Source organism: Ambystoma mexicanum, chromosome 2p, assembly GCF_040938575.1.
Source record: "Ambystoma mexicanum isolate Mex_15411 chromosome 2p, UKY_AmexF1_1, whole genome shotgun sequence".
NCBI lineage: Eukaryota > Metazoa > Chordata > Amphibia > Caudata > Ambystomatidae > Ambystoma > Ambystoma mexicanum.
The window spans coordinates 881,466,693-881,480,249 of NC_090923.1; the positions used below are offsets into that span (position 1 = coordinate 881,466,693).

Below are 13,557 nucleotides of genomic sequence, written 5' to 3' on the forward strand. Positions count from 1 at the left end.
TTGAAGCTTGGGGCTTCTGGGGTCAATCTGCATGATGCAGCTTTTTCAACCCAGGCTCTGTTACATGTCCAGTTAAGAGGCATGCAGGGGGTCCAACAGGGGAGTAGTCAGCTTGTCAATGCACATTTGCCAGTCTACTTTACGATTTTAAAGCGTTTTAATGGACTGAGTGACTGCATATCTCAGTCTGCTAGATTCCTTTTTGGATGGTGTCAAGGTTGAAAGGTTGGACCTGCTATTGTTAATCGCTCTGATTATGGTTTTGGTCAATTTCTTAATTTGACTGGAGTAGAGGAACGACCAGCAGCGTCCTAAGATTGGTAAATCTTAGTCCCTCATCAAAGGGGGACTAGAACGTGGTCCTTGTATGATCTACAAGGGCTGATGTATGGAACACACAAACATGAAATAGTGTAAAGTAATGTGACATAGCAAGCTAGTGTAGCAAATCGCTATTGTCAAAACCAGAGAAAAACTACATTAAAACGGAAGAATGCATTTCTGTTGCAAAATCTAATTTGGTAGAGGAAAAACGGAGGTGCGTGAATAGGGCTAGGCTTAACTGATGGAAACTAACAGAAATGCACAGACCACAGTGGACATGGTGGTGGGTATTAACGAGAACACTTTCCTATTTTCTGCAACTATACATTTGGGAACAAAACACATGGATACTAACAAAGGTACACATTATACGGTTTTGAAGCAAATTAACATAGTGTAGCATGCCAAACATACTAAAGCATAGTGCATTGCCCCTACTCGAGAGGGAGGGACGTGCACCTCTCTTCCCCACAACCAACCCCCTCCTCCGCGTCCCACTACTCCAGACTCGGCCCTTCTGTTTTCGAGGTCTGCTTCTCTGCAGGTTTTCTGTCAAAATGAAATGGCACTCCAGTGCAGAAATAACGTGCCATAGAGGGAGCAAAACACCACGTTTGGCAGCACTTCGGTTTCATTCCAACCTAGGGCAAACTTCTCTTCTTTCATCTGAAGGTGCTCTGGTTCTTAGCCTGCATAACGTTTCCCAGAGAAAGTTTGATGCCCTTGAGCACCCTTTTCCTTCTGGAGAGGTTCATGAGGGGACCGAAGGGCAGTCGGGTGAGAGCACGATTTGATTGGTAAGGGCCCTGATTTTAAATTTCTTTAAACAATTTTTTATTAACAAGTTACTTGATTGTACTTTAGGGAGGGTGGTCATTCTGGAATAAAAATACTATGAGCAAAACTCTTCCAGCAAAGTTTGTAGAGTCGAGCAAGTTTAATGTTTTCAAAGATGCACAACACAGGTACAATTGAGCAATGATGCCAAGAAAGGAATAACGTTGAAGAACATGTAGGGCTTGTGTTTCATGACAAGGTAAGGAAGGTCTAAAGTCCATATTCCTGTACGCCTATTGGACCAGACCTACACATTGATTTACGATTTCTCCATCATTTGTCTGGTTATGTCCATCATCCCATACTGTTGGAAATTATTTGGCCCCCTCCAAAATGTTGGCTGCATTCCATAATTGCAATATTTTAACCAGAGTGAGAGACAGTTTTAAAATATTAAGTTACTTGTTTCACGTGGCCGTGCTGTCTCTACTTTGGTGAGCTCTGCATCATTCAAATGTTTCGGTGGGAGTTTTCATTTCCGACTTTCTTGGATTTTCCTAACTATCTACACAGATTCGATTTATCCTGATCCAGAACCGTGCAGGAAAAACTCGTTTGGCCAAATGGTACATGCAGTTTGATGATGACGAGAAACAGAAGTTGATTGAAGAGGTTCATGCTGTTGTGACGGTTCGGGATGCAAAACACACCAACTTTGTTGAGGTATGGCTGTACATCTATCTGCTTACCAGCCATGACTGAAGCCTAGTTTAAAAAAAAATGTCTATTGGTTTTAAAATTGTCACCATTGTAATTGTCAATGACGTGTGTGTGTGTGTGTGTGTGTGTGTGTGTGTATATATATATATATATATATATATATATATATATATATATATATATTTTTAAATAAAACTGTTTTCTTGTTTTATAATAAAGATCACATCAGAAAGAAAACAAAGGTCGCAGAGCATGGGTACAGCGTATCAGTAGTTATCAGACAGTACATAGAATACATGGGTGTATTGGGTTAACGGGGAGATGACCGCTACGAGTTACTGTTCTTTCAATGTCCGGTGGGCCGCTGTCCATCCACCAGGGCCTTTTATTGTTTAAAGTTCACACGGTTCCTGTCCATTTCCCCCAGACCTTCTGAAACTTTCCAGGGCATCCCCAGGCATTGTAAATTTGCCTCTCCAGGGACACACATCTGTCGACTTCATTGACCCGACAGCTGAGGCTCTGTCTACAGAACCCCATGTTGCAGCCGTGAGCCTTGTCCCCAGTCCCACTGCCAGGAATGTCTATTCATGTTTAGCGAAGACCACTCCCACCCTCTCCCCCTCCCCCCCCAGATTCCCAGTAGTATTAGCTTCGGGTCATGCGGAACTGAGGACCCCACCAAAAGTCCTGAATTACATTGCACCTCCACACCATGTGGAAGAAGGCACCCTCTATTCTCCTGCATCTCAGTCAATCCTGGTTGTCTGCTACCCTCCCTCCCTCCCTCCCCCCACCGTGCTATCGATGCGTGGTAGTAGTAAGTCTGGTGCAGTATTTTATATTGAATTAAACGGAGCTTGGAGCTATTCCAATGTCTCGTGGGAACATTAGTGCTTTTCCCCACACCTCCACCTCCCAATCTTTCTCCGAGTTGGGACAGCTCCTGGGACCCAAAAGCAGTGAGTACCTGGTACAGTGTGGAGGTAACCTTTGTTGGAATTCTGGTATGGAGAAGGTTGGCCTCTAAGGGGACTATTTTGGGACCTCTTCCAACACAGGGAATTGCGCATGAATAGCGTGTGCTAATTGTAGGTGTCTATAGTAATCCTTGGTAGGCAACTACACATTTGCTGCATAGCCCCAAATGTCAAAAGGCACCCATCCTGTACCACATTCGCAAGGGTGCGAATCCCATGTTCCTCGCAGCTCGCAAAGTGACCCATTTTCAGGACTTAGGGGAGAGGCCTATTATTCCAGAAGGGCTGGTCTCTCTCCCCAGCCGATGTGGTGGTGAGCCTCCATCCAGGTTTGCGCTGTGCCATCCTAGAAATTTCCACAATCCCCCTATCATCTCTCTATACTACTTGCAGGGGTGTGTTTGATCTCATATTTCTAGTCTCTCCCGAGCGCTGCAGGGTCTTGAGGGCTATGCAGGGTGTTTACCCCCACCCGCCCCGACCTCCCTCTCTCTCGCCATAGGAGCCCCCAAAGGATGCTATCCAGTGTTGTGAAGATTATTTTGGGGATGGGAAGTGGGTCATTCTGAAGGACATATAGGTATCTCGGGAGTGTCAACATTTTGAAGAGGGCCACCTTGCCTATTAATGTTGGTGAGAGGGATTGCAAGTGGACCACATCAGTTGCAAATCTGTCTATCACTGGTTGTAGGTTGATTATGTAGGAAGTCATCCAAGTTGGGGATTATATGAATGCCTAGATATTCAAAGCGCTGGACCGAGACCTAGTATGGACAACGCCCAGGGATCGCCCCATCTTCTCACTGAAGAGGAAAGCGGACTGTTTTCTGTTTGTTCACCCCAAGTCCACCAAACCTCTGGTATTCCGGAAGGATGCGTGACACCACCGGGCAGGAGGTCTCCGGGTTGCTCATATAGATAAGTAGGTCGTCTGCATAGAGGGAGACCCCGTCCCCCCCTCCCAATGGCCACACAAATCCTGTCCATTCTCCTGTTATCCTGAGTTTGATAGCTAGTGGCTCAATGGCATTTGTAAATGGCAGGGGGGAGAAGGGGCAACCTTGCCTGGTTCCCCGCCCCAGTGTAAAAGCCCTGGAGGACAGCCAGTTTACCCGCATCACCACCTCCGGAGATTCGTACAGTAGCCTGACGCATGACATGAAGCTTTCCCCGAATTCCATAAGGCCCATTATGTCTCATAGGGCGTCCCATCCAGCTGAATCAAAAGCTTTCTCCAAGTCTACGGCTAAGAGTGCTAGTGGGTCTGATATCATCGAGGCATGGTCAATGGCAAGTTGTACCCTGCGCAAGTTCATCTCGGTGGATCTAGATGGCATGAATCCACATTGGTCTGGGTTTACGAGGGAATGTATAACTCCTAGCCATCTATTGGCCACAACCCGCGCCAGGACCTTGGTCTCCCCATTAGTTGGCGATATTGTCCTGTAGGAGGCACAGAGTTTTGGTGGTTTCCCAGGTTTAGGGTTCACCACTATACATGCCTACTTTAGGTCTGGGGGGAGTGGTCCATTCTTCTGGCTTTGTAAGAACATGCAGTACCTGTAACATATCACTGGTTCACCCAAACGTTTCCAGGTTTCCAACGGTAAGCCGTTCGGTCCCGGGGTTTTGCCGGATTGAAGCTGGGACAGTGCAGACACAACCTCCTCCTCGGTGATCTCGGTTTAGAGTTCATACGTCTGCTGTTCCGATAGTCGGGGAATTGTGATTGAGCTGAGGAATTGTGAGCCCCCTTCCTCAGTTACTGTCACCTGGGGGAAGTAGAGGTCTTCGTAAAAAGTAGCGAATGCCTCTGCAATCTGAGTCCCCTATTAGCAACTATCTCCCGGTCTCCTGTATAGCCCGTACATGCCTCTTGCTCCTGTCTCTCCTTTCCAACCATACCAGGGTTTTCCCGGCTTTGTCTCCCATTTCGTGTAACTGGCTGTATACTGTCCAGAGGGCTGCCCTTGCGTTGTCTAGCACCTTATATCTTCGGACCACCTGCGCGTAGACCAGGCCCTTTTGTGACGCCTGGGACCCTGATTCGTGGAACTGTTCTTCTTTCCTAGACGCCCGTTCCTCTGCCTCTTCTATTTCCCAGGTATGTTGTCGGCGGTGAGCCAACACCAGGGAGAGAGCTTCCCCCAGAAGTACTGCCTTGTAGCCCTCCCATAGCGTGATCGGGCTGTCGACTGAGCCCTCATTTAGGGAAAAATCCTCTTTTTTTTAAATTTTTTTTTGGAAAGGCCCTCCATTAACTCAAGCATGCCGAGGTAGTATGCGGTAAGGTGCCAGTTGATGTTGGGTTTGGTTCACCCATTTTTTGCGATACAAGCCAGGGGCAGCGGTCTGAGAGGCCCCTGGCAAGAAACGTTGCGGACAGCAGTCTGTGTGCCATGCCGTGTGGGACAAAGAAGTAGTCTATCCGGGTCAGGGACTTGTGTGTGTTAGAAAAAAAAAAACAAGAACCCAGATTCTGTTGCGTGTAGTGTCCACCAGCCCCAAGGCCGTTGCGGTGGAGTGCAGTTTAGTTGAGATTGCTATTGCCCTTATGGGATCTGTCTTTACCAACCTCCATAACCTCATTAAAGTCTGAATCCAGCACCCACAAATCTGCTTGCTTGTTAAGCATTGCCGCTTGGAGGTCGTTTAGGAGCTCGAGTGTGAGTGGTGGGGGGGTGCGTATACCGCCACAATACCCCAGCTGTTGTCCCACATTTCCCTGGTCACCACTACGAATCGGCCTGTTGGATCTGCCTGGACCTCCCTCAGTTGAAATGGGACCCTCTTGTGTAGTAGAACCATCATCCCCCTTGCCCCTCGAGAGAATCCTGCGTGATAAGCCAATGCGTAATTGGTTCTCTTAAACCTGCATTCAGTGCCAACCAGGTGTGTCTCTGTTAGGAGGGCAATATCTGGTGAGTGTCTGTTGAGGAACTGGAGTACAAGTCTACGTTTAATGTTGGAGCCTAGTCCGTTGACATTCCCGGTTGTCGGGCTGGGTCCTTCCTAATGCTGGTGGTTGGCTCGGCAGGGTCCCGGCATTTTATCCTGCGACACTGTTGGTCCGCCTCCCGCCGTGGCTCTAGCTTGCGGGTGGACTTGGTGTGTTGCACGTAGTTCGCTCGTTTGCAGGCTTCACTGCTCTGATTTCCTCCAGGTTTTTTTGAGGATTCTGCGGGGGCTCACCACCTAGTATTAATATCAAAGTTGGTGGGAGGTTGAAGCTGCCAGGAGGATCTTTTTCTCAGGATATCAGCAGCCCCGGCAGAGCAGCAGAAACTCACATCTACATGCACCGGCTGCTCAACAGCACCCTCCAATGACGTATATTAAATCGTCACATATAGAGGCGACATATCTTAGGATTCATGTTATCCCACTCCTCTCCATCCTCTGCAACGTTCCCACCCCCACCCCCACCCTCTTGTCTGTTCAGGCTTAACATACTCTTCATCTGCAGCTGAATTATAAAAGCCACATTACATCAAGGGGTCCCGGATCATAACTCGGACAAAAGTAAACCTATCTAGTATCAATATCTCGTTGGCAGGAAATACTCATCTGGCCTATCCCACATAAGGCCAGTGGACAATAAAACCGCCACCCCAAATCCAAGGGACATCTCTATGGCCTGCAGAATGTCTAGTGTTGTATCTAAGATTGCCGACATGTCATGATTGGAGGCATACATGTTAACATACAAATAGGTTTCCCTTCAATTCAACCCTTAAGAAATATCAATCTGCCTTACATAGCTTTGACAACCTTATCAATCTCAAAGTTGACATAATTAGAGATCCAAATAAATACCCATTTGTAGTAGGTAGGATAAGTCGATCCTACTCCAAACCCAGTCCATCTCTTAAGCATGGCATCCTGTCTGCTTTGGTCTAGATGTGTTTCTTGTAGCAGTGCAATAGAAATCTTCTTGTGCCTAAGGTAGCCATATGCTCTATTTCTCTTGACATAGCCATTTAAATCCTAAAAATGTCATGAACGTATTATTCATAAATCAACCACTAACATCAATCACTTCAGGTGTAACTTTGTTCTCCCATCCACGTAGCACTCTGCAAACCCAGCTCCTCATGCATATCTACAACCATTTCCATGGCCAGGAGTACCAGCAGCATACCATAATACCCAATTCAGCAAGACAGACAAAAACACTGTCCCCTATTATTCAACTGAACACACCCCAACAAATCACTGTCTCAACTATTCGCTATCTGATCACCTAGTACTACCCCTGACGTAGATTGCTAGGGGCACCTGTATACTCTCCTTAAAATCCACTCCAAGGAGCTAGTCAGGCTTCTTCCTGGGGGAGAGAGTCAAAGCTAGGTTGCGTTGCCATGCAGAAACCAGCAGCGAGAGGGCCTCCGTTCCAAGCCCCCAAAGCTGAATCACAGTAGTCTGCATACTCGGACAATTCAAGTTACAATAGTCCATACAATCCTGGTATTTTCTGTTCATAACATCTGCATCTTCTCCCAAAATGACATTCAATTACCTTCCAGGCATTTCCAAATGCCCACTTCCCATCTAGCCTACTGCAATGCATTCCAACCAGTAGACTTCAGTCCTGGGGCTCATGACTGGTGTCTTTTGCTGGAGCTGAATGATAACCAGTGGTGCGGATGTTCCGGAGTCTCTCAAAACCAGGATTTCCCTTTTTTAAAATAATCCTCAGCTTAACTGGGTATATCAACATATATTGCATCTTGTGTTGCTTCCGGTGTTGTATTACCCTAGGCCCAACTAAGTGCATGTGCACCACCCCAACCTTACTCTCTCTTTATCGGACTCTGCCCCTTCACCAGACTCTGCCCCCGTGGGCCAAACTACCACTCTTCACGCTCCCAGTTTGTCTCTAACATAAGGACGTTTTCAAGGTCGAGGGGAACCAAAATGTATCTTTCACTCTAATTCAAGCCGGTTCTCTTTTATGGCATGTTAGTTGAAAGAGTGTTTTTTCTGAGTTCTGCTGCCCCGAATTTGGAGAAGAAAGTATGTTGTACTGTTGAGTGCAATATAGCTAGCTATCTGTTTAGCCCGCTTTGATTTGCCTTCTTTTGGTTAGGTAAGAGAACCATCTCTTAGTGGAGGACATCAGAACGTATGCTGATTGCCAACGGGACATAACTGAGAGCGGGTTGAAATTAGGAATTTCTGTTTCAGTGGTAATATCTGGTTTCTTGCGAGTTGACTGCTGACATCTCATGAGATGCACCTAGAGCTCTGAAGCCTATAGGTGATGTGGCGCGACACAAAAATTAAAATAAAATAAATAAATGTGCTCTTGTAAAATGGTGAACTTTAAATATGAAATATAGGCAGTTGGTACAGGCACATAATGTTGATAAAAATAACTAAAACCTAGCACGGTTCTCATGAGACGTTACTGCTCTTGTGTTAGCAAGGGGCATACCAAGGTTGCTGCAGCCCATGCACCTCCAATTCCTTTGGCTAGAATGCCATTAAAAGATGGTAAAATCAAAAGTTACATTTGGAAACTGCTTGGGCATAAAGACTTCAGTGGAATAAGACAAAGGGAGAATGTCCTTAGAACCATTGGCTAGGTATTCTCATGGTGGAGTAATGGATAAGTGTGACCCTGAACATTCACAGGTGGGTAGGAACAGTATTCCTTGTGGCTGTGCAGTGCAGGCTTGTTTTATAAAAACTGTTTAGTACATTCTGCTTACATCAATACAAACACACCCCAAGAGTGAAATTGAGTAATGAGTTGGGCGTTCCAGTACAACATAATCTTTGTGGATGTGGGTAAAGCTATGGGGCTTGCAAGCTTGCATTTGTGGTTATTTAACATTTTTATTTTGTTAACTCCTTAAATGGGTTATACTATGCTCTACATAGGAATATTTTAGGTATTTAAACCTCAAGAGACATCCAAAGGATTTCTTAAAGACACTGCACTCAAGGTGCGGTGTGTCACTATACAAAAAGCAGATGCCTGTGGAGTTTGTCAGACTCCAAAAGCAGTGAACATATAAAATCCTAATTGGGGAAAAACACATGAGAGAGTGAGAAGGTCCCACTCACTCGGGAGTTCAAATTAAAAAGTCCTAAATCCAGCAAATGAGCTGAGGGTCTCTAAGGTGGGAGGAATTTTAGCACAGAAAGGAACATTCTCCCTAACACTGGTTGCTTTAGTTGAGCCGTCACTGTATCATGTTGCTTATGTCTCTTATGAACAAGCCCTGTGAAATCCGTATAAATCGCCAAATCTGAATTGCCTCTTATCTTCCCTCCAAGTTTGAAAAATCTCAGCTTGTACTGTTTGTAGTTATAATTGACAGCCTATCCGGACCCATCACCTGTAGCAACATGTTTTAAATATAATTTGACCCATCATTTCCTTCACCTTCATGTAGGCCCCAGATTTTAATATTCTTCCTTCTCGTCCTGTCTTCTGCATCTTCAACTCCATCTTCCAGGGCCGCTGTTAATAAAGTATCAACCCGCACTCTAAGTGGTTCTTCCTATGTCACTGTCTGCCAATTTCCTATCAGATGCAATCACCCTTTATGATAGTGCTCCAAGATCTTGTCTTTGGAGACGTCAGCTCCAACTTCCCCTATCATTTACACCCTGAATCTTCTCCCATGGGCAAGTTTTGCTGTTTGGACTTTTCTTTAGCCAGCTCCGGTGGACTCCCCCCCCTGCTCGCCTTTTATCTGTAAATTTATCAATCTTAGCTTGCTTGGAGTGTGCGTGATAAACCTGTGCAGACATTGAACAATTTGTCCTGTGTCCAATTGGTCCAAGTAGTGCACTGGGCTGATAAACCCACATGGCTCTTGCAGCGTCTTGAAGCGCCACAATCTACTTGGAACACACAGTATCCACATAGGTGAAGTCTTCGTATGGGTGCATTCAAGGGGAGCGGTCGGGAGAGCCCTAGCCCCAGGCCAGGTGCAATCGTTAGCCTGCTCATGGATCAGGCCCCGGCAGTTTTCTTGCTTGGGGAAGGGAGGTGGGAGGGAATACATCTTGCAGTGAACCTGCCACTCCTTTGAGGTCTGTGTAGTATTGCACAGGGACTATGTGGTGGCTGTCAGGGAATGGATTGAAGCCCTCCTTAGTTCTGTTACATACAGGAAAAGCGGCCTCCAGCTGCACTGCCTCATACTGGCGCGGTTCCGTCACACAGAGTGGCACCATTTTGGATTCCCTCTGTCATCTTTGTTTTGCCAGGTTTCGTCGCAATCTCTTGCAATTAAGTGCCAGGTCCAGGCTCAAGTCTGTATGGAGCACCATACGCTCCAAGTCCGAACTGGCGCAGCACATAGCAAGCGATCCGGCAGGGTTCATGGGGCTTGGGTATGGAGCTCACCTCACAAGCAGCCTCATGCCCTGTGCTTGCCACACCCATTAATCTTCATTTTGCAGCTTGTGTAAAGTACTCATCCTTCTGTATTTTTTGCCACACAGTACCATCCTCTTCCACATGGTCATCTGTATCTTTTTGGTTTTGAGCAGGGTGTTCAACCTACGAGTTTGAGGTTGAATTTTCAACCTCAAAGTTCTCGCTCGTGACAGGAATTGAACACTCCAGGGCCTTCTAGGAGAGAGCCATTCAACTGAATCCATTTTAACAGACACATTTGTTTCTGAAAGATTGTGTGACAATATGTAAAGACCGTAATTCGACTACCAATTATAAACCAAACCTTAACGTTTGAAGTGCCAAGGGTGTATTTTTTTCATTGTAGGTCCCATAGAATATCCTTGCAGATCCGCTCATTCCCGCACTTTAAATGTGCGCATCTTGATTTCTTTATTTTGTTTACATTGACAGCCGATAGACTACTTTGTCCAACATTTGTATTTGATACCAAAGGCACTTGGGTAACAAATGCTGTACAAACCTGAGTTAGAAAATCAGATTTTATCGCAAATAAACCAACAAACTTCTTAAATATATTTCACTTAACTATCAGTTATGAAAAATTAGACTTTGTAGTACACCACTTTTTACCTTTGTCCTCATACTTTGTCTTAACCATTTGTGTTCTGGAGTTTGTCCCTCGAGATAATTGCAGGTAAAAAAGGCCACCATACTTAAAGGGGCCACTTGAGCATATATCAAGCCTATCACACAGCCAAAAACTGTTATTAATGTATTAGTTCCTACTGTCCAACTTGGAGTACCCTTTTGATGCCAAACATGTTAATCTAGATGTTGCAAACCCTGATATGTTCCACAGCAAGTTGAAATATCGCCTATAACTTAAACACAAAAATGTTTTAAACTTTTTGCTAAATAAAGTAATTTGGTCATAATATACGTATTTGTTTTAAAAATGTTTTTGGTCTGTTACTGAATTAGTGAAGTGGACATTCTTCCCCCATACCTTTTCCCTTCTCTCTAGCTCAACTGCGTACCTCTTCATTTGCATTTGCTTACTTATATCTGATGATACATGGGGGGAATTGCACAAACCCGTACCTCAAAGCCCCTAGTTTGTTTCTATTCCTTTTAGTTTGATCGTGAGACATGTCTTCCCTCTGTCTGTGGCACTTGCACTCTCTTCACCCATTAATCCTCTCCCTACTCCTTTTCCTCTGCAGACTTGGGTCTGTATACCCTAGCCAGGGGCACAATATGCAAACTTCCAGACAAACCTAGGAGCTCTGAGGACAGTATGGTGGTGATTTGGAAATCAAAAGCTTTCTACCATAAGTCACACTGCACATTCTAACAAACTCTCCACCGGTCTGCACACACTCACCCAGTTGGTTGTGCTTCAGGGCAGCAGCACATGCAGCACATGCAATTTTGGCACAGAATACACGTCTGGGGAAAGATTGTAGATATCCACAGGGGAAGGGAAGGGAAGGGAAGGGAAAGGAAAGGAAAGTGGGCTGGAGGAGTTATGCGGGGCAGTTGCAAGGATAAAATAATGTACCTTCTACTTTGTTGAACCCAGCCACTGTTTGTATAGCTGGAGACACTCTCCCTCCCCCCGCACCTCCATCAAACGGTTGGATTGGACCTAAGAAGACTCACACTTGGGACAAAGGGTTCCAACTCTTAGTATAGTCCTGATACACACAAGCTTTGGTGGTAGTAAAGTCTGAGTAGGCAGGCTTATCTTAGGGGAGCGGAAGAGCTGTAGGTAGTACACATAACTTGGTGTGTACACCTAGGCCAAAGTAACACTGCCACACAAAGCTAATGTGGTCAAAAGGGTTCCAGGACTTCGGAGAAGGCTCCCTGGGGGCACACATGTTAGGCCTGAGCTAATGTGCATGGATAAACTCCCAAACGCACGAATCAGCACTTCAGCAACACAGGAGCAGCGAAACAACTCTCAGTAAGTTCTACCAAGAGTCTTAACAGTACCTTAGAAGTGAAGAAGAGGATGCAGCATGAAGCCTCTGCGATACAGCAGACCCGGTCACTGGATTCTTGGTCAGGTAGACGAAAGAAGGGACTCTGTAATGGATCTTGTCGCTGCAATCGGGTGAAGAGGCTTCAGACAAAGGATTCTTTTGGTGTTCTGTGATTCTTTTTTTTCTTTTTTTTTTTTTTTCTTTTATTGATTTTTTTTTTTTTTTTTTTTTGGCACCCTTTTCAAGACCCCATTGAAGAACGATTACTGCCCCTTCTCTGGAGAGGGGACTTAAAGGAGTGTAATCTTGCCTCTGGAGGTCCTGAAGGAGTCCACCGAAGTTTTGGGAGGATTCGATCTTTGGAAGGCGATGCACTGCACAGTGGCTACAGGCCTCAGGGTATTGGTGGTTGGCAGCCTGAGAAGGTCATTGCATAGTGGCTCAAAATGCAGGTTATCTTTAGACTTATTGGGCCCACCAGTCTAAAGGAGAGAGACTCCCTTTTTAGGGCTCCTCTGACGCTTGGAAGTTGGGGTCGGTTAGCAGCGATTACTCAGACATCTATGGTCTTCTGGAAGTGGCTTTGGACATTGCTCTTCTTCCTCCTTGTTGATTCTTCTGTTCAGGGGTCAGCTTATCTTCAGCCTCAGAATTCATACCACTTATGCAGGAACCCAGCCAATCGGCACCCATGCACCATTCAATCTCTGGGTTGGTGGCTGCTCTTTTAGGACAGTCAGCTTCCCAGTTGGAACTGGTTCCAGGTGGGCACAGCAGAAGCCAAAGAACAGTGGAGTTTGAGTCCTCCCCATTTCCTGTCCTCACAGACGCACTGGAGCCTTGGCAGGCTTGACAAAGGGATCCCACCGAAGACCAAAATCAAACCAGGACCTCCAAACCCCCCTCTCCCACCCCAGCCCCCCCCCCTTCCAAGCACGTTGCATGACAGGAGAAGGACCAAGAAAAGACAAGCCGTCTTGAATTGGCAAAAAAACACTGACGCCATTTTGGGTCAATGGTACACCCTTCTGTGCACTACCACGGCTGTAAGTACAGGCTTGGAGTAAACATTGCACACATGTAGGTAGGATAAAACCACTGCCATCAGCCATTCAGATTAGCTTGTCCCTGCAACCAAAAAGTGACAGTATCAGTGAGAAGGGGTGGGGGGGATACACTCCCCATAAGGTGTGCTGATCTCGCAATTTAAAAAGATAGGATAAAAGTATCCCCCTATAACAGAAAATAAAAAGGGAAGCCTAAAGGGCTCCCAGCAACACTGCACAGAGTGCTGTGTACTACAAAAGACAGATGCCCTAAAATTTGGAGGAAAGAAGAACTACAAGAAAAATGTATAAAACAAAATATAAAAGTATCCCAAAGATAG

At 45.8% G+C, this 13,557-nt stretch overlaps 1 protein-coding gene across 1 annotated transcript in view; it reads left to right on the forward strand.

Moving 5' to 3' along the window:
* Positions 1 to 13,557, forward strand: part of AP2S1 (adaptor related protein complex 2 subunit sigma 1) — a 66,853-nt gene that overhangs the window by 36,540 nt on the left and 16,756 nt on the right. The window contains exon 2 of the mRNA XM_069644578.1: positions 1,675 to 1,824. Coding sequence (XP_069500679.1) covers positions 1,675 to 1,824 — 150 coding nt within the window. The remainder of the gene's footprint in view (positions 1 to 1,674; positions 1,825 to 13,557) is intronic.